At 41.4% G+C, this 20,941-nt stretch overlaps 1 protein-coding gene across 1 annotated transcript in view; it reads left to right on the top strand.

Annotated features, from left to right (window-relative positions):
* Window positions 1–4,694: 4,694 nt before the first annotated feature.
* The window catches only part of LOC121330157 (phosphofurin acidic cluster sorting protein 2-like), a 125,148-nt gene continuing 108,901 nt past the window's right edge, over window positions 4,695–20,941 (top strand). The window contains exon 1 of the mRNA XM_041276465.1: window positions 4,695–5,001. Coding sequence (XP_041132399.1) covers window positions 4,883–5,001 — 119 coding nt within the window. The 5' untranslated portion in view covers window positions 4,695–4,882. The remainder of the gene's footprint in view (window positions 5,002–20,941) is intronic.

The raw sequence follows: 20,941 nt of genomic DNA, 5'->3' as shown, positions 1-20,941 counted from the left end.
CTTTGAAGGAAGAATGCTGTACGCTTGGTAAGCCCAAGCGATGCCCTTAGCGGCTTTTACTCCAGGTACTTCCTGGTGCCCAAAAGGAACGGAGCTTTCAGACCAATTCTGGACCTCAGGGTCCTCAATTTGTTCCTCAAACAGAGGAAGTTCAACATGTTGACAGCACAGTGTATCCTCCAGTCCGTCCAACTGGGTGACTGGTTCACATGGATCGACCTGCAAGACGCCTATTTTCATGTCCCGATCCGTCCCGCGCACAGAAAATATCTGCGCTTCGTCTTTCAAGATAACACGTACGAATTCTGTGTGCTGCCATGGATGCAGCACTGGCTCCACTCAGGCTGCGGGGTATTCGGATCCTAAACTATCTGGACAATTGGTTGGTTTGCTCACAGTCAAAAGCCCACATAGAGGCGCACACAAAACAGGTCATAGATCAAGTGGTGAAGTTAGGGCTCTCAATACATCAATAGAAGAGCAACTTCATACTGTCTCAGTCCACAGTGTTCCTGGGGATCAAACTGAACTCTGTGAGCATGCTTGCCTCACTGTTGGAAGACAGGATTCGGTCGTTGGAGACCACACTCTCCCTATTCAGAGAGAACGCTCTCCTACAGGTCAAAGTATATCCAAAGGTTGTTGGGGCTGATGGCAGCCACCTTGAGAATCCTTCCACTAGGGCTGCTGAGAATGCTCCCGCTCAAGACTGGGTGAATACGTTCAAGGTGCACCCGGTCTGAGATCGGTACTGGCTGGTGTGAGTGTCCAGACAATGCCGGAAGACACTGGAGTGGTGGCTCCGTCCCAGCAATCTGCGCCTCGGATCTCCCCTCGCCTCCCCTCACAGAAGGGAAGTGATCACTACAGACACCTCTAGCCTGAGCGGTCTGGAATGGGAGAGGAATAAAAGGTCAGTGGAAGGGAAATTGGCAGCAAGCTCACGTAAGTGCGCAAGAGCTGCAAGCAGCAAGCCTGGCGTTATCCCATTTTCGCCAGCAATTAGCGGACAAACACGGACGGACAACATCAGTGGTAGCCTACATAAATCACCAAGGCGGCTTGCGCTCACCGGGCCTTCACCACGCAGCGCACAGACTCCTGTCCTGGACACACAAAACCTTGCATTCCATCAGGGCAGTTCACCTCCCCAGTGTGAACAACAAGGCAGCAGACCTCCTATCCAGAAGAGCTCCAGACAGCTCGGAGTGGTGAAATAGATTTGGGAGAGGTTTCGACCGGCACGAGTAGACCTCTTTGCCACAGCTGAGGGCCCCCTGGGAGTAGATGCGCTAGCTCACTCCTGGCCACAGGGACTATTGTATGTATCCCCTCCACTACCATTACTACCGCTGACATTAGAAAGGATCAGGGTGGAGAGAGCACAGGTTTGCTGGTTGCACCTAGATGGCCGAGACGCCCCTGGTTTGCTCTCCTCTCCGACATGTTGTCAGATCAGCTATGGCTGCTCCTGCTGCGCAAGGACCTCCTGAGTCAAGTAGAGGGGCTATTATGGCACCTGAACCCAGCCCAGCTCCAACTTTGGGTCTAGCCTCTGAACAGAGCCGTTTATTCAGATGAGGTTTGCCAGATGCAGTAGTAGAAACACTACAGTCTGCTAGAACGCCGAGCACTAGAGCCCAGTACTCATATAAATGAAAAGTTTTGCAAGACTGGTGCCTTGCCAAAGGTCATGATCTGGTGACTTGCCCGATTGAGACGATATTAACCTTCTTACAATACTTGTTTGATACAGGAAAATCAGTGTCCACTTTGAAGGTATACCCGGCAGCAATATCAGTGTGCCATGACAAAATTGACTCGGTGTCCCCTGGGGCACATTTCCTGGCAGTGCAATTTCTTAAAGGAGCTAGGAGGTTTTGTCCTCCCATTAAAAGTATGGTCCCCAAGTGGGATCTAGAACTGGTACTGTGGGCCCTTATGGGTCCCCCATTTGAGCCCATGGCGTCAGCAGAACTGCACCCTGTTTCATTAAAAGTGGCATTTTTAATAGCCAACGTCTGCCAGACGAGTAAGCGAGCTTCGTGCGCTGTCCATTAATGATACATGTATGGCTTTCACTGGAAGTGACTTGCGGTTAACATTAAGAACAAATCTATCCTTTTTGCCAAAGGTGGTATCCCTATTCCATATTAACCAATCAGTGGTTCTGGAAACTTTCAGACCTCCCCCGTACGAGTCAGAGGAGGACTGTAGATAACATATGCTCTGCCCAGTTCAGGCTCTGCTCTGTTATTCGGATAGGACGGCGTCCTGGAGACAGTCCAACCAGCTGTTTGTCTGCTAAGGGTCCCGCTCTAGAGGTCAGGCCTCCTTAGATGAGTTATGCAATGCTGCTGCATGGACAGGTAGTCAGAGATTTGTAAGTTTTTACCGCCTTGATGTGACAAACCGAACAAGACTTTCTCTGGGCTCTAGAGTATTGCAGGCAGCATGCCCTTAGCCGTCGGTAATCTGGAGCCACGACAGCTTTGGTACAGTTTTCCCATTTGGTAATGGTTGTCATTCGAATTGAAAGTGAACGTTAAGCTATTACCATAACCCTTGTTCCCTGAAAAGAGAATGACAACCATTACCCTTTGAGGTCGTGTCCCCAGCTGACCTCTGTTTACGAAAAAAAATGGTGATCTGCCACTGTGAGGACGTCCCTCTTCAACGGGTTAATTGAATCTGAATTAGTTAAACCAGCTACGAGGAACAGAGCCCTGGATCTCTGCTGTTTCTACTTAGGCTGTAAATAAAAGATGAGATCAATCTGTGACATGAAAGAGACAGAGCTAGTGACCCACATTTACCATATGTATTCAATGCAAGAGGATGGGCTCTGCCAATATATAACGATAGCTGCAGAAGTTTCTGCACAATGGGATACATGTTTCTCTTGTTTATGTGTATGTAAATGTGGACGAACATTTTAAAATTATTATTATTATAAAATCACTTCTAGAGTTAACGACTGGAAATATTTAGTCCGACCATTAGCAGATCACAGCAGTGAGGTCTAACTACTTCATACTTGTGTTGTACTTAAATATTCCAGTAGGTGGCAGTCTCTGTACACATGCCCCCACTGTGTTTATGTACAAAGCAGTTTCAGTGCTTAATGTATCCAGCAGGGAAGACATTCCATCCATTATCATTAACCACTTAATCCTTTTTACAGGGTCGCGGTGAGCCGGAGCCTAACCCGGCAGACACAGGGCGCAAGGCGGGACTACACCCTGGACAGGATGCAGTTGGTTTGAAAGCTACCGCTGTGCTTGGTGGCGTCCGTTCTATTGTTTTTTAAGTGTTATTTATCATGTGTGTCAAAACCTGAAATTAATTAAGTAAACCTTTCTTTGATTGGAATGCTATTGTCTGAAATTCTAAGTTAAAGGGGTGATAACCATGCTTTCACGATTTCTTACCACTTACTAGCAATAGCAGCATTATCACCTCCTATTTCTTCTGTTGAATGTTATTTATTTTTTATTCCAGGATATGCAAGTTTATCAACAAAAACACTCAACAGCAACTATATTAAACATAATGGAGATATTTTATTTAACATCATGTAATCAAAGAAACTACGCAATGATTTTGCAAAAGTCTACCCGAAGCCATAACACTATGTAACACAATTTTTGTTCCTGGGTAGTAAGTGTTATTTCCTAATTGCTTATGCCTCAAAAGTATAGAAAATGGCTATTATTCCCCACAAACTTTGCTTTTGTGACCAGGACAGTGATATTTCAAAATATCACTATTTACAATGGGAAAACGGGCAAATGTGTGTCTTTTCGTTCACATAAAGTCAGAAAAAAACAACATATGAATCCAAATTAACATGTATTTATACTAAAGTAATACAAAAATGACTACAAAAGATTTAGAAGTGAGTAGTTTTTCGAGATTTACGATTATACTGTAAATTTACAGTATAATCGTAAATCTCGAAAAACTACTCACTTGTCAGTTGTCCAAGATTAGTGTTAATTGGGGGTCTGTGAAACCAGCCGTACAACTTTCAATACTATTTTCAACTTTTAAATTTTAAAGATGATGTTTTAACTGTATAATGTTGCTCAGATGTTCTATACACGTGGACATGTGCTCTGTACACAGTACACAATGATTAGCAATTCTGACAAGCATGTTTATTGCAGGTACTTGATTGGTAATGATAGAAAAATACTCTCTGAAATTCCTAATTTAACCCTTCTATACCAGAGTTGCCAGTCAAACCAGGGTAGGGTGAACACACTTCCAATTGCCCAGTATACTACCATGAAATAAAGACAAAGCAGGGGACAATCTGAAAACAGTTCCTTATATGAAGCTGTTGATAATTTACACATGTCCCGCTGCAGTACTATGAAACTCCCCTTCCTTGTGGTTTGCTGATAAAGAACAGAGAAGCATAGCTAATGGAATTGCATTCGGGTTTGCAAAACTGTACCTACTGAAACTGTAAAGAAAACGACTTTCAAAATACAGATGAAAAATACAAAATACAAAAACAATGTACTCACAACGGCTTCATTCTTAGCATTTAACAATAGCCTTGCAGATTCATCATGCCCACAAAAAGCAGCACTGTGTGAAGCGACTCGCTGGGCAGATGTAGTGACGTTGTTTCCTGGGGGTGGCGGTGAAGGTACTGCAGACCCTGGCTTTAATGTACACTGGAGTTCAGATAAACAGAGGAAATAAACATGGGTACAGCAACGTGAATCCGTGGAAATAAACCGCACAGTAACATTGCACTGAGAGCACAGATACAAACTGGTGACATTTATTTACAACGCATATATTTATATATTAAAGCAGATCTATAATTTAGCTATTAACGTTTGTGAGTCTTACTGACTGACTGACCATGGCAGAGAAGACCAGCCGGCTCAGCTTCCCCGGGAGCGGTGCACTGAACAGACCTGTCCCGATGAACCTGTTCGCTACCTGGGAAATCGACGGCTCGTCTCCAAGCTGCATACCCAGGTGAGTCTTGCTCGGATTACACTGGCAGAAGTGTCTGCCGCGTTTCGACGTGCGTAGTGCATTTTTCTTTATATATTTGCATTTGCTAGAGTTGCAAATATTTTGTACAGACAGCATAGCGAATTCGCTCAAGCGGGTGCCTTCCAGTTGGTAGCGGGAGAGCAGAAGGCATTGGAATGTGGGTGTACGGAGGAAAAAAAAACAAAAAAAACTGGGGTCGATTCTTTTTTCAGTATGATGTGAAAACGTATACAAGTGTTCTCCGCCAGCAAACTGCGGCGGTTTGGATACAGCTGTACAGTGAAAAGCAATAACTTTACACCCGCTTCGAAATTGCACTGACAACAATGAATCCAGGTACTGTTAAAACATGGTTTCCTAGGAACAGCGTGGGGTTTGCTCAGAGCAGAGCGGTTATTCAAATGCAGTAACCGGGTTGCATTGTTTGATATCTTAGCACGTGCACATTACAGTAAATTCTGGGGTTCTAGCAGTACAGTTGTCATCATTAATTTATGTTTTGCTTTCGGAAGAGTATGTTGTGTTTTGCATACAATAAAGCTTGGCACTGCAAAATTAAACTTGGCAAATATATATATATATATATATATATATATATATATATATATATATATATATATTATATAGGGGTAAACACGAGGATGGATTTTAAATTTGCTTTTGAGTTTATTTTTAAATCTCAGGTCTGGGTGTATATGTGCTGCCAGTCCTGAATGATTAAGTTGTGTTTTGTGAAATCGTGTAATGCTGTAAACCTACCCACCGTCGCCTCTTGTGGTTTAAAGTCTGGAGCTAACTTGTAAATGGTGACTTGTACTGGAATTTGTAGTGATAAAACAGCAATTGCACGCACTGGAGAATGGAAGCAAGGCAAAGCTTGGACATTTCAGAGCGAGACAAATCCCCGTGCACCGTTTTATTTATAAACTTGAGGCTATAGTGACACTGTTCAGAGTTTCAAGTCGCTTTTATGCTTACTGTATTAAGAGCTTAACTACAAGGATAGAAATAAGACTGCTATTGAACAGCAGTTTCCAGGTTTTGCTACCAGCTTGATTATCCACAGTGTATAGGTAACAAGCTCAGGGGTGTCTTACTCGGCTCACACTGAAATAAGGAATGGATCAAACAGCAATTTAGTGGGAGTTCTGTTTCCATCCCTGATCTGTATGGGCTGGCTAAAGCAGATGACTATCTTCACAGGTGTCAGTAACTATACAGTGCATCAAAAGAAACTTATCACTATTATAACACATTTATTTTAGATAAAAAGGTATATAAATGATAGACATTGACAAAATGTTTTTAGTTTCTTTTTAATCCCTTGTTCATTCATCCATATGACTGAAGCATATGCACTTAATCACCTAATTAGTGAGAGTTGATTGGACACTGGGTATAAAGTGATTTCAGCTGTTGAATTGCAAGCTTGAATAAAAGCAGTAAAGAAAATCCCCCAAAAAACCTAAAAAACAATATGCCACATCTGTCAAGAGAGCAGCGCCTCGTGCAATCAGCATGTTGGAGGCTGGACTAGGGCAGCGTACTGTGGCTCACCATCTTGGGTGCTCACAGCCAGCAATTTCAAACCTGGCGAGACGGTATAACCAGACACACTCTCAGTTACAGGCCACGAACTGGGAGACCAAGAGTCGCAACACCTGCCCAAGATCGACAGATAATTTTGCAGCATCTTCATGATGTCAATTGTTAATCAGCACAATAAAAAGTCACTGCACCTGCTCTAAAACTTTGTCATTTTTTGATCACATCTAGTGAATTTTATCCAAATAGATGCTCAAATATAAGTGATACATTTCTTTTGATGCTCAGTATATAAGCTTTATGCTGTATGTACACTGAGGGCTCTGTATTTACTTACAAACTCCCCATGTGTGACCCTTGCTGCATCCTCTACAAACCTTGGCTCTGTCCCTTTGGTCCCAGTCACAGATATAACACTGCCATTTAAATAGTTACAACAGGTCCCTTTGCATATCAGGATTATTATGCCAAATCCCCAATTCAACATGCAGATTGCTTGGATTTTAGTCTTAAACATTATTTTTATGCAGATGTTTATTTAAAAAAAAAAACCAAACAAACAAACAAAAAAACTCTTAAAGGATCTTAAATCTTAAATGTACTCCCAAATGTGCAGTGGTGACAGCACATTGCAAGTCTATTGCATGTATTTGACAAAAAAACATATTTTGCATGAAAACTGAGGGATATAAAGCAGTTTAGTGAGCTTGCAAACCAGCAGAACTGGAATATATGACCACTTAACAAAAGATCAATACATGTGCTGCGACCTGCAGCAGCAACAACATCATCATCCTATATAATGACACTCAAATATAATGTGAAGAGTCCTCCATGCATGCCAGCTCCATAATGCAGGCCAATAGTCTATAAGCTTTCCAATGAAGGAAATTCTAGGCTGCAGGCTGTTGGTTGTGACAGGCATTCCAGCAATCACATACCCAATCAGGAGTCACTCGCATTACAATTTTCAGTGGAGTTGTTTGTTAAACAATCTAATCACCGGTAAGTGCACACACATTACCTCATGAGCATGTGCAATAATGCAGCTCTTTCAGGACAGTAGAACCTTGAGACGGGTTGGACCCTCAGCACTTCCACTGTATTGCATTGAGGATGATCATATAGCTTCTAATTTCTCTCTCTCTCTCTCTCTGGTGTTTTAGGGGTGTCTGTTCTCCCCTCTTGCTAAATATGTTGCTATCCCTAAGTGATCATTGTTTTAGCCAGTTCATATCCAGGGTCGGGGTCCATTCCTGTTTTTCTTTTCCAATTCCTTAAAAATCCTTTAAAATCAATTTCCAATTCCATTTCCAGTGCCCGTACCCTTTTATTCAATTCCAGCACGTCATTCATCAACATTGCAATTAGCCGCATTCTGTTAAAATTAGCTTGTCACAGTGGCAATGCATTACTGAAACAGTTTCATTGTTAGTTACAGTGGATCTCAAAAATACTCACCCCCTTTGGACTTTTCCGGATCCTGGGAACTCCCATCCACGGTCGGCTGTGGAATAGCCCAGACTCGAACAGGCGAAGTCCAGGCTATAGGGTGCATCCTGCACTCACACAGAGCGCCTTTACTGGATATGCCTCTCGGGAGCCCCCGGAATTAGAATTGAATTTAAAAAGGAATTGAAAGAATTGGAATTGGAATTGAAAGTCAGGAATTGACCCCAATCCTGGTTTTCTACCCTGGACACAAGCTGGTTCATCTTTTAAGTATATTAATACATATTGATGTTCCAGAAGATGTGCTGCAGTCCCAGATGGTACTAATTTGCTACCAATGCAAAAAATGTGTTTTCACAATGGTGACTGCCAAGGCAACTCAAGGCTTTATATAGACTAGCACAAAGGGGGGTAAAAATCATGTGCCAGATTAAAGAGATTATAAAATACCCACGCTGGAGAGAGAGTGCTTGTTTAGGGTCAGCAGCTCAGTGACGGGTTACTGCTGATTCTTATATTGACTGCTTTGAAGTGCAGTAAACCACGAGCCACCATTTAAATTTTTGAACATCAAGCTGATATGAATACATGAATCATTAAGTTCCCTTTTGATGAAAACATTGTCAAGAAATGCTTTGTACCCTCTGAATTTGCATGATACTTTTGCATTCCCGAAAACATGTATGAGATTGCAAACCAATGCACGTACTGCTGCTAATATTTCACAAACAATTGACGCTGGCAAGTTTTCCGTGTTGTGGAAACTCTATATACAGCATCTAATGCTACCTTTCATTCTGACCCAGAACCAAAAATGGCTGCCATATTGGGGTCATGGGAACTTTGTGTCCTGATAAGGGCCTAACGCTTTGAGATAGTGGCTTCATATTCGGTACGCAGCTGACTTCTGTGATTCCCAAGGTTAACAGCAATTGTTTCTAATGTACAACAGAAATGAATCCAATACATATTGAAATCGGGAATGGGTGAAACTGCTATGCAATGAGTCTTATTTCCATCCCTGCATAATGTAGGTGAAGATTTGCTGCTTCTGGTCGTGTTGTAGTTCAAACTAGCTCCAGTGGTCTGAAGTCATGTCACCTGAAATCCTGTGATGTAGCAGTTTATAAATCATATTTGAAATAAACATTAAAACACAGGTTAATGTAGGAAGCACAGCCCAATGGAATTCCTCTGCTGTACAATGTAAACTACTGTAAGTCAAAGTGAAGATGTGGTTTCTGCATGCTTGACTGACTATCTGGAGCGGCTGTGGAGGATTATCTGGACAATGACTTTATCAGCTTCGGATCTCATCAGCTGCCTGCAGCCATCAACAGGAATAACGACTGCTTTAAAATAGTAATAATCTGCCTAATTCTTAATAATGTCTTCTCTAAAATAGAGAAGCGCTGCTGAATGGAGCAGTCTGTCTAATTTCATTGATTACGCTGCCAGTATTTAATATTGAATTATTCATATTCAAAGCATAAGAACAATTGAATAATTCATTATTAACATCTCTTTTTAAATCATCTGGAACTGTAGTAAAGCAGAAACAAAGGTAATTTACATAAAAAATGAGCCTTTAAATCCCTGCATAAAGAGAGTTGTGATTTATTAAATGCATTCATAATTTTTTTTAAACTGATTTAAAGGATAATAAACAATAATATTCCCTTCTGTCCCATTTTTTAATTTAATAAAAATACATTTAAACTGTTTGTGAATTTAAAGATGTATGAGATGTTGCCTTGCCAACACTTACTTGCATTATAAAGTAAAGTATATAGAGGAAACTTAACATAGTATAATATACACAGTGACCAAAGGGGATATATTGCATGTCAGGACTCTGATAGTCTTAATTAACAAGACCTTCTGGTGGTCAATGAAAGTTCTGACCTGTTCTTTCTATGGGGGAGTCTGTTGTGAATTTCAAAGTTTGATGTCTTGCGGCAACAACACTTATCAAAACTTAGCAAAAAAAAAGGACCTTTGCAAGCCTTTTCTTAACATATTTAGTATTTCTTTGTTTGATTTTGTTTGCCTGCGCTCATGCATTGCTTTGTTCCTGATTTCGAGTGGAACTGTACCCAAGATTAGAGGCCACTTGTTGAAAATGGTACGCTTACTGTGGCCCGTTTCCACCTGCCACTGGCACTGACTCGAAAGCACTTTGAAATCAGACTTGTTTATTTTCATCAGCAGCAGATTGAGATCAAACTGATTTCCATTGGGACGTCTCAGCCCTGGATAGAAGTGTTGTAACTCCAAAATAATTCTTCATTCCAGAAAGAATCGGACAGTTCACTGTGGTATGTAAAATAAAAGCCCTGCTAAACACTCATTTTGAGTCAGAAAATTCTGACAAATAAACACTGAAAAGGAAATAAATAAACCCCCAAAATGCTGAAACCTTTCCTGTAGTACGAGTGTGCTGCACCCCCCCACTCTGTAGTACGAGTGTGCTGCACCCCCCCACTCTGTAGTACGAGTGTGCTGCACCCCCCCCCTCCCCACATCATGGTACACGACAGTGCTGTCCCCCCCCACATCTGGTACACACGTACGTGGGGGGGTACCCCCCCATTCTGTAGTCCAATGTGCTGCACCCCCCCCCCCCCCCACTCTGTAGACATCACTTCCTTGGCTTGTCCTATCGTCATAGTTGGTGCTGTCATCACGACGATCATTTGGGTGCGGTTTTACAATGTTTAGTAAGGAATTTGTGAAAGGAGGGGGGAAGGGTGGAATGTTTCAGTACACCATTAGGTTGGGTCAGATGTCCAGGGGCAGTGGGGGGATGGTAGAAGAAGGGCAATGCCTGCTTACTTGCTAGGTCATAAATTCCAGGTTAAAGTGAACATAACAACCGTAAGGGGGGGGGGGGGGGGGGGGGCAATCATGCCCCACTAGCTTTCCTCTAGTATATGAGTTTAGGGGGTAGGGATGGATGAATTGCCTGCTGCGTGCCAAATCCTGATAGGAGCAGGGGATGTTATGTGGAAATTATATAACCCATGTATGTGCTTTACCCCAGTAGAATACACTAGTTACTGATGAAGTGACTGTTATTCTCCGGAGCGCTCTGTATTTTGATGACCACTGCAAATAAACCTTTGATGCAACGATCGGTGTGATCGATTGTCTCTGATCATCTCTGCACTTCATTTTGCGACCCTACAGTAGTACCAGTGTGCTGCACACTCCCACCCCCCTTCAGTTCTGATATAGGGTTGCTGTCCTCTTCACACTTGAGGCTCCATCACTGTCTCAGATGCACCCCTGGTTTGTTTATGCACTTCCCTCACAATGCACAGCTTTAGTAGGCTAAAGAAGCACAATTAAAGAGATGAGGGCTCTCACGTTGGTATTTCACCTAGTGCCCCAGAAAACCTGTGCTCTGCACACAGCTGTTCCTTATGCCCAGTGGTGCTGTTGGATGTGGGGAAGGACATTAAGAAGTGGCGTCTGACAGCATTGCACACGGGGGTGGTGAGGCCCTTGCAGAGTCCTCCATGCGTGCTTCAGAGTGCAGCAGCCTCCTGTCTGGTTTACAGTGGGGTACCTCCGTGATTTCCCCTGGGAGTCTGAATGTATTATGCAGTAAAGTGGTCCCGTTTTCTCTAACAGACTGGCTCCATGTGCCTGGGCAAATTGGGTCAAAGTGACTTCAGCGACATTCAAATTGAAATGGTACACAAACTCTCTTGTATGCACGTACACACACCGGAGCTACTACGAACCACAGGGGAACGCGTTTCTTAACATTTATTTGCCTATGGAGCAATTCTGTCTCTAGTTTGGAGCAGAATAGTGTTATCCCAGCCCAACAATGGTTTTGCTTTCAGCTGTTGTACTATTAAAAGGTGGTCTTTGTGTTGAAAATGAATTATATCAAGGGGTTCTGTGACATGATAAGACACATAAGCAAAATTTATTAATGAAATGTCACTAAGATGCAATTTACTTGATTGTAGTTTCAGCCGATGTTGTGTTTTATATGATGTGGACTTTACACTAAAACAGAGAAAGTCGCAGTGCACAGTTTTTACACATTTTTTTTCATTTTGACCCTATGAACTATATCTGTTGTCTATGTTTGAAATTCACATTATCTGTTAGGACTCGTCATAAATATATTGCTAAACATTAAGATAAACACAAGGGCCATGCAAAGATCAAGCAAGACATTAAAGGCAAATTTAGGCTATGCAAGGATCAGGAAGGATGTCATGCACAAAAATGCATGCTTAGATGATGCACAAGGAATTTGACAGATTTAAATTTAGAAAGAAATGGCTTCAAGGAGTGAGCATATTCTGTGATAGGTATGCATGACGTAATTCCTTATCCTTGTGTCATACTTACACAGTCCTTGCATGTTATGGTCTTGATCCTGACATAATCCTTGGGTTTATTTTGGTATGGACGGACGGCTGTGTTAAGATCTTCCACCAGTGTCCTAGACTCATAGTAGAGAGTGCATTGTGTCTTGTTACAGTGCTGTACTTGTGCTCAGGGGGTTGTTTTGTGTAACTTCACTACATCCTGTGGAGTGCTTGGGAATGCTGTGAGGTATGTACAGTACAGGAGGCTCGTAGTGAGAGGTGTTCTCTGGTAAAAGAATTAGCAGACCGCTTCTGTTCAGTCATTTTCTTCTTTTTGATTACATGTTTTGACAACCCGGTTAGCCCTACTTCCGAAGTGCAATTTGTACAGTGAGATCCCTTTCAAAGACTACACTTCCAGTGGTGCTTGCATTGAGCCATTCTGAGTAAATCTGAGTGCCATGTCTCTGTTACTGAGTTTTCTGTTTTTATATGTGACCTGGGAAAGTGCTTTTGAAGTGTTTCGAACAGGCCAGCTTTTTATCAAAGGTGCTGGAATTTCACTTGCTCTTCCCCTAGATTGACCCCTCACTGTTTTTTTTTAAAAATGGAGCCTCTGCAATTTTGATGGCAGGTTTTATTGAATCAAACTAATTTACTGTCCACTCTGCATTGTACCAGATAAGATACGTGAAGCAATGACAGAATCAGACTGCTGTTGATTTTCAGAGTGACGTCACTGAGGGGATAGCAGTATTGGAATGAGGAAGGACAAGTTCTGGCAACTTTGAAAAAACTGTTGCATATGTCACAAGAAATTATGCCTTAAGGTGCCCCTGCCCCTACTAATATCTGAAAAAGCATTTCATCATAAAGACCTAACATTTTGAGATCTTTGCTTCATACTCACTACACAGCTGTATTGTGTGATTCTCTCATTCGGGTTCCATCGTAGGTACTGTACAAGAAAAATGAATAGGTCTATTTAATAAATAGTATTTTTGACAGTTCAGTTCGCTGTTCATAAGGAAAGCTGCAGACATTATAGTCAAACATCAAAATACAATGCTGCGCAAAAATCAGTATTTCAAGTCCTGCAAGCAGTGCCTTATAGAGGGTCTTTGGATGGGTATGAAATACCAGAGGAATCATCACAAATGTATTCGTCATCTTTTTTAGATTCAGCATGATTCAACTTTTCTGTTTCATTCACTACATCTTGGGAACTTTTTAAAACTCAGAAGTTAGACGCACCCCTGTGATCTGCTGTCCACGTCCAGCTGGCACCCCAGTGGAACCATGAGCCTGCCCCAGGCAGATGAAAGAAATGCTAATGCTGTATTTCCTACATCCACTAGGGGCAGAGTGTTGCAGTACAGTACTATTCTACAATACCATATTGACACTACCTAAATAATGCACAATCGTCACAGTTTGAAAACATGATTGTGAAAGACAGTCCAGGTATATCAGTGGGTGGTGGTTGTGCAGTGTCTTGGTAGTGTGGATTACGGTATTAGTCTGAAAATGAACAGGAGTCTGATTGCTCTTATTGTTGGCACCAAATCATTTGAGCAGATTAGTCAGTCCACTCACACTGTTTTATAACCAGCTACTTGAAATGTGTTACTAATGCAGGGATGGAAATAAGGTGCCCATTGCACAGCAGTTTGATCCATTCTTGTTTTTACTGTGAGTTGACCATAATAAGACACACTTGAGCTTGTCACATATGAACTCAAGCACATATTAAAAACATGGAATGGTGAAACTGCTGTGCAATAGGAGTCTTATTTCCATCCCTGACCTCAATCTGAGCCTGCTCTGATCAGACTCATTGCAGGAGGGCTGTCATACAGGGATTCACCTGTCTCGGGTTCTTCAATTGCTGGAATTATCAAGGCAACGATGTGTAATAGATCTCTTGCTTTACGATGCGTTGTTCTAGAAGTCTTGTGGATCATCTATGTGCTCTGTGGAGAACTTCAGACGGGCAGCAATGTTCTTTTTAGAGAGCAGTGGTTTCCTCCTGAACACCATTCTTGTTCAGTCTTTTTCTGATAGTTGAGTCATGAACACTCGCATTAGCCAAGGTGAGAGTGGCCTGCAGATCCTTGGATGTTACTCTGGGGTTCTTTGTGACTTCCTTGATGATTTTCCGGTTTGTTCTTGGAGAGATTTTGGTAGGCCGACCGCTCCTGGGTAGAGTGACTGTGGTCTTGAACTTTCTCCATTTGTAGACTATCTGTCTGATAGTGGATTGGTGGAGCCCCAAATCCTTAGAAATGGTTTTGTAACCCTTTCTAGACTGATGAGCATCAATAACTGTTTTTCTGAGGTCCTCAGAGATTTCTTTTGATCGTGGCATGACGTGTTTCCACACACCTGTATGGTGAAGACCAAACTCACAAAGTTTCTGATCTTTATATAGGGTGGGGCCTCTCAAATTCACCACTGAAGATCTACGTAATTATTTAAACACCTGATTCTAATTATCCCCTTAATTGAGCTGATAAAACCAGGTGTTCACTTACTTTTTCACATACCATGAATCTTAATTATTTGATTAATTGTTAATTGTTTGTCTAATTCATACATCATTTTGTTTCTAAAGACATGGAATTGGTTAATATAAACCCTATTGGATATTTAAGAAAAGACTTGGACTTAAAAAACCAGAAAAGACTGGTTTTGATTCGAGGCTGCTGTCATGGCAAACTATGGAATTTCAGTAATTATCATTGGGGTTCACGAACTTATTCTCCGCACTGTAGGTAAGTGGATTATTGTCTGTCCAGGCTGAAAAATGGTGTCCCTTAAGTCAGTGGCTAAATTTCTCACATACAGCCCACTTCAGAGCTAAAAACTACAACCGGTGGACTGGATATTTAGGCTGCACTTGATTTAGTGACAGACTGGCAAAAGCTATTGGGCGTGCTCTGTCCTCCTCCTGAGGAACCTGCGATAGGCCAGCACCAATTCCATCAAAAGAAGCATCTACTGCTAGTATAAATGGGTGATTCAAGTCTAGATGTGCCAATTCAACTTGCTCTAGCAAAGCAACTTGAAGTAGCTGTAAGGCTTCTATAAGTCAAAAATCCAAATCAGTTGGAGTTAACGTTCTGATGCCTCTATTTAGAGCTCTCCTATTCCTGTCTGTCACCTCCCTCTTCTTTGAGCCCACAGTCAACTGGTTTAGAAATTGCTGAGCATCCCTATATGAAATGTTGGTAGTATATTGCCATTCCTAAGAAAGACCTGATCTTCTTTTGGCAAGGTGTTTGTCCATCTGCTTCCATTAAATCTTGCTTCTTAACAGCAGCTACTGCTTTGACTTTTTCAGGGTCAGTGGACACACCCTCCTGACTGACAACATGCCCAAGAAACTTCACAGACCTATGCAACAAATAGCACTTTTTCGGAGCAAGCTTAAGGTTATTCTCATGCATCCTACGAAATATCTACCTAAAGCCACTTCTTCATTTGGAGCAAATACCAAAAGATCGTCCAAGTAGCACAGAAGACTACTGAAGTTCTGGTCTCCAAATATATTGAGCATCATATGCATAAAAGCCGCTGGACTGTTGCATAAGCCTTGAGGTAATCTATTATACTCGTACAGTCCTAGTGGCGTTGTAAATGCAATATATTTTCGATCGTCTTTATGAAGAGGAATGTTGTAAAAGCCAGAAGTTAAATCCATTGTACAGAATAAAGCATTACCCCCAAGGGCAGCTAAAATGTCAGATTGGTGAGGAAGGGGGTATGCATCTTTTACCGTATGGGCGTTCAACCATCGGAAATCAGTACACCCTCAATTCTCCAGACTTTTTCAACACTAAAACTAGCATAGAGGCAAACTCACTGCATGACTTTCATATTATGTCTTGCTCCTCCATGTTATCCAAAACCTGTTTCAATTTCTGATAATGTCCAGGTGACATTCTTCTGTATGGGAGTCTAAAAGGATGATTGTCAATCAAATGAATACCATGCACAAAATTGGTAGCTTTCCCACAGTCTAGTATATGCTTGGAGAAGACTTCCTCATATTGTTCAATCAGGTCAACCAACCTGTTTTTCCAATATGGAGACACTTCTGAGGACGATATATTGAGTTCTTGTAGCCCCAACTCCCGTAACCTGTGGGTTAACTGAGGTTCATTTGGTGTGCCAGAGGCAGTAGCACAACGGTGGGAGACATCACTACTAAATGAGGACTTTTCTAATGCACTGTTATCTTTATCAGTCAACCACTGGTCTTGCGTTTGAAAAGATCAGGTGGTGCAAAATTCTCAAAATCTTCAAGAGTGAGACGTGGGTAAACAGCTGCAATTTTTGCATTTCTTAATGTTATGGGCTTGGGTGAGGGATTTACAATCTTTATTGGAACCCACCTATCCCCCCACAAAGGAGTCAGTAACCACCTTACTAAAATGTTTCTAGGTGTAACATGCGAAATAGAGGGCTCCACCAGTACTCTGCTGCCAGTGGATAGAGGAGCAGATGCAGGTATCTTTCCCCAAACTAAATGTTCACTTTCTGGTGAGAGGGTAATGGCACTTTATCTTTACAGTCGCCACTTTGTCAGGAATGGCATTTCCACGCAATCTATCTAAACTAGCGAGCATCTGTAAGAACTGGTTATCCTCTGAAAGCAGTGGATCTGGAATAGACATCAGTTTCCAGTATGCATTGCTCTGCCTGAACAGTTTCACAATACGCCTAATGACATTGGTTCCTAAAATCAGCTCATCTTTCTGGCCACAAACAACTGGTGTGGGCTTCAAGTTCAAAACCAAATAATTCAATTTTCAACACATAAACCCCCTTTGGCAGTGTCTGCTTGCCATCGCAGTCAACTAAGATTATGTCAGTAGGTTTGTGTGATCCTTCTTGCAAAACTCCCACCGCTATCAGTTGCCCCTCTGCTACGTCACATAGAGTGCAGGCCATCGACCCATTGTCCATCATAGCACATAGTTCAGTAAGTGCATTAACCTTCACCGGCACATAGTACAAGCTATCCGGTAATCTCTCTGTATTCTGAAAGGCAACTTTGTATGAATCAGACAAACTCTCACAACAGTTAGAATAAATTACTCTAGATAAATTACTCTTTTTTTCATTGAATGGGTTTTGAGTTCTGCCTTTGTGATCACCCCCTCCACACAGGCTACCTAGTTTCCAAGAAGGTCACCAGTGTTTCCTGTAACATCTTGTGGGGTTAACTAGGACGACGCTACTTGAAGGCAACGTTCTTTACGATGACCACTCCCATAACATCTAAAACACAGCCTATGCCATATACAGTGCTGGTGAGTAGTATGATTCTGATCACTACAGATCAGACATCCCCTATTAGGACGCTTTTGGTTCTGCCACGACTGGGTGGGTCTACTGGAACCTAGTGTACTGTTCTCTAACACGTGCTCCAGCATACCAGTCATTCTTTCTAATGTAGCTGATTCGCTTGTACTAGTAACTTGTACTGTTGAGATTACAAATTTGGGACATAACCTAGGATTGTCCTGAGCGACACTCGCACTAAATGCTCCTCCCAACTCCCTACCAGAGCACAGTTCTTGCTTTCTAATTTGTTCAACAGATGCAAGGCAATTTGCCTTCCTTCTTTGTTCATGCTAGTTTTCATCAATGCTCTCCTGAACTTCATTCATGGTCCACTTCTCTAGAGCTTTGGACTTGAATGTCTGTGCTACATCTATGTCTGAACAATGACGAACAAACATCATGGCTACTTCATGACTTGAATTTTCAAGTTTCTTTCCCTGTCTTTCTAAGCATTTCTCACCACATCCAATGCTTTATTCAGTCTAATCCAATAATCAACAACACTTTCATTCAGTAAAGGTAAGGTCGAATAGAAATCTGCCAGTGGCATGCTTGAATATGTGACACTCCCAAAATGCTGTCTGAAAATGTTATAAATTATTTCTGGGTTTTTTTTTTCACTGCTACGCAAGCCCACCTTCACTACATCTCTTGCCCTCCCCAGAAGTATATTCATGATCTCCTTTGCATAATTGCATACATTATAGTCCTTTTCTTAAGAAAAACACCTATAAGTTCTTCCCATTCTCATACAGTACATTTTTCTGTCCCATGTCCTTTAAAGATGGGCGGTTCTCTAACATCAGGCTTTACGACAAGGCTCAGTTTAGAGAGGTCAGATCCTGACAACTGGGAACCCAGTGAGTTGGTTGCGGCATTATCACTGGTTGGGCGAGGTGTATTGTTAGAAGTTCCTACTCCACTTGCTGACAACTGAGTTACTATGGAGTTACTGATCTGTTGTCCCAGCTGTCTAAATAGATCTGTTAACTGCTGAATTGTGTTGTCCCCCGAATTTTCAGGCACTGTATCAAGATGTGGTGGAGCACAAACTGGAGTACTAGATAACCTGATCCTCTCGCTGAGCCATGTACACTATGTCCTGTGGGATGTCTAAATCTAATTTTGGGACCTCCCTTCCTATTCCACTGGACAAATGGGAGTCCTCATAAGATGGAGTGATGTCTACTGTAACATACTCCTTCCCATTCCAATTAGTAGCCATTTTCAGATTAGTAAAAGAGTATGTCAGAGCAATATTAAAAACAAAATAACAATATTCACATAGATAGTACAGAAATAGATAATTCAGTTGTGTACACTGTAATGTATCCTTGTTCTCTCTTACACAATCTATATTCCACAATATTGTAGCTTGATTTATAAAACAGTTGTTCCCAGTGAAAGGAGGAAAAAAAAGGTTCAGTCCCTCCTTCTCAACTTGCAGCTGAGTACCTGACTGGCTGGTTCATAGAAAGTGTGCAGTTCCCTTGGCGATCGGTTAATTCACCAATGTAACAGATCTCTTGCTGTACGATGCTTTGTGTAATTTTCCTCATGATATTAAAGGACCACCAAACACAAACTCAAGTCTTGCAGTTTTATTCTGAGAGAAATAAAATAAAGAAAAGAAAATAAAATAAAGCCCGCTGCACAGTAAGTACTCTCCACTCTGCATTCGTGTGGAGAAACCAACAAAACCAACCAAAACCAACCAAAACCGACAAAACCAAACAAAACCAAACAAAACCAACAAAACCAAACAAAACCAAACAAAACCAGACAGAACCAAACAAAACCAACAAAACCAAACAAAACCAAACAAAACCAACAAAACCAAACAGAACAGCAGCATTAGAATAATAATTAATCATAACAAAAACATTCTCCCACTTAACTTTCCTTCCTTTTTTCTTTTTTTTACCTTTGTTAAATTTGATTACAGATAAATTGCAATCCACATTGAACCGGCTCTATATAAAACAAAACGGTAGAGCACATTTTGCCAAAAATAAATTAATAAAGCTAAATTCTCTAATTTACATGTTCATTGTTTTTCTTATACACAGCAAATACTTTATTATATGGATACAAAAAAATATATGTACTGTCACGTCGAGTGATCAGATGACAAACTTTTTTTTCGAAATTTCTTTTAGAGAGAAAGATCTACCTCTCAGCAGGAAAGCCATATTGAGAGAGGCAGAAAAACAATCTCCCAATACACCACCCACTAGCCTTCCCATATAGCAATTGTATACATCTTTATTTAACTGATGAACAAGAAAAAAGTTAAGTGCATTAAATAAACAGTATTTTCTTGACGTTCCAGTGAGATTTATTACTTAAAAAACAAAACAAAACTACAACTGCCAGGGAGTTTTACGGCTCCCAAGCTCCAGTATCAGTTCCCGTCTAAGCATGTTTAGTTCTCAATGTGCTAAGGTTAAAATCAGCAACTTCAACAGTTCCACAGAAGAAGATTTTGAAAGTTTTTTTTCAAAAATGCGTCAGACAGCCATCTTGTTTGACACACAAATACCATTTTTAAAAATGTAAATTTTACCAACACAAGCACAATGGTTTTCAAGTTTGGAGTTAATCAATTGAACCGTTTTTAAACTGAAGCAGTTTTGAATATAAGAAGAACATGTAGGAGTGGCAGCCACATTATTTCACAAAACAAAACCATTTTAACATATTTGTATTCCGCTGTCACTGGAACGATGCCCACCAAGTTTGGAGTCTGTTGGTTAGATGGTTTTCAAATAAAAGCAGTCTGCTCTTAAGGGTGCATTTCGGTGAAATTTGTGGCAGCCATTTTACTATTGAATTGTATCACAGCAACTTCTGCTTTGCAAGCAGGTTTGGATGGTGACAATCAATCACTTCAACGGTTCCAAAGAAGATGATTTTGTGAGGTTTCAAGAAAAATGCGTCATACAGGCATTTTGGTTTAACACCAGTTTCTTAAAATTCTGTTGTATTGCTACAATGTCAAGGATGATGCTTGTGAAGTTTGGAGTTAGTCAAGTAAACCGTTTGTCAACTGAGGCAGTTTTAGTATCATCGAGCCGGAGTGACAGTGACAGGGGGCTCACATACAGACACCTGTTACTGTCACCACGTGGAAACCCTCGTGGTGCACCTGTGTGTCTGTCTGTGTCTGTGTGTTATGTCTGTCTGTACACAGACAGACACAGACACACATACAGACAGACACAGATGCAAAGACA

Source organism: Polyodon spathula, chromosome 17 (assembly GCF_017654505.1).
Source record: "Polyodon spathula isolate WHYD16114869_AA chromosome 17, ASM1765450v1, whole genome shotgun sequence".
Classification (NCBI taxonomy): domain Eukaryota; kingdom Metazoa; phylum Chordata; class Actinopteri; order Acipenseriformes; family Polyodontidae; genus Polyodon; species Polyodon spathula.
This window is presented reverse-complemented; position numbering and strand designations above follow the sequence as displayed.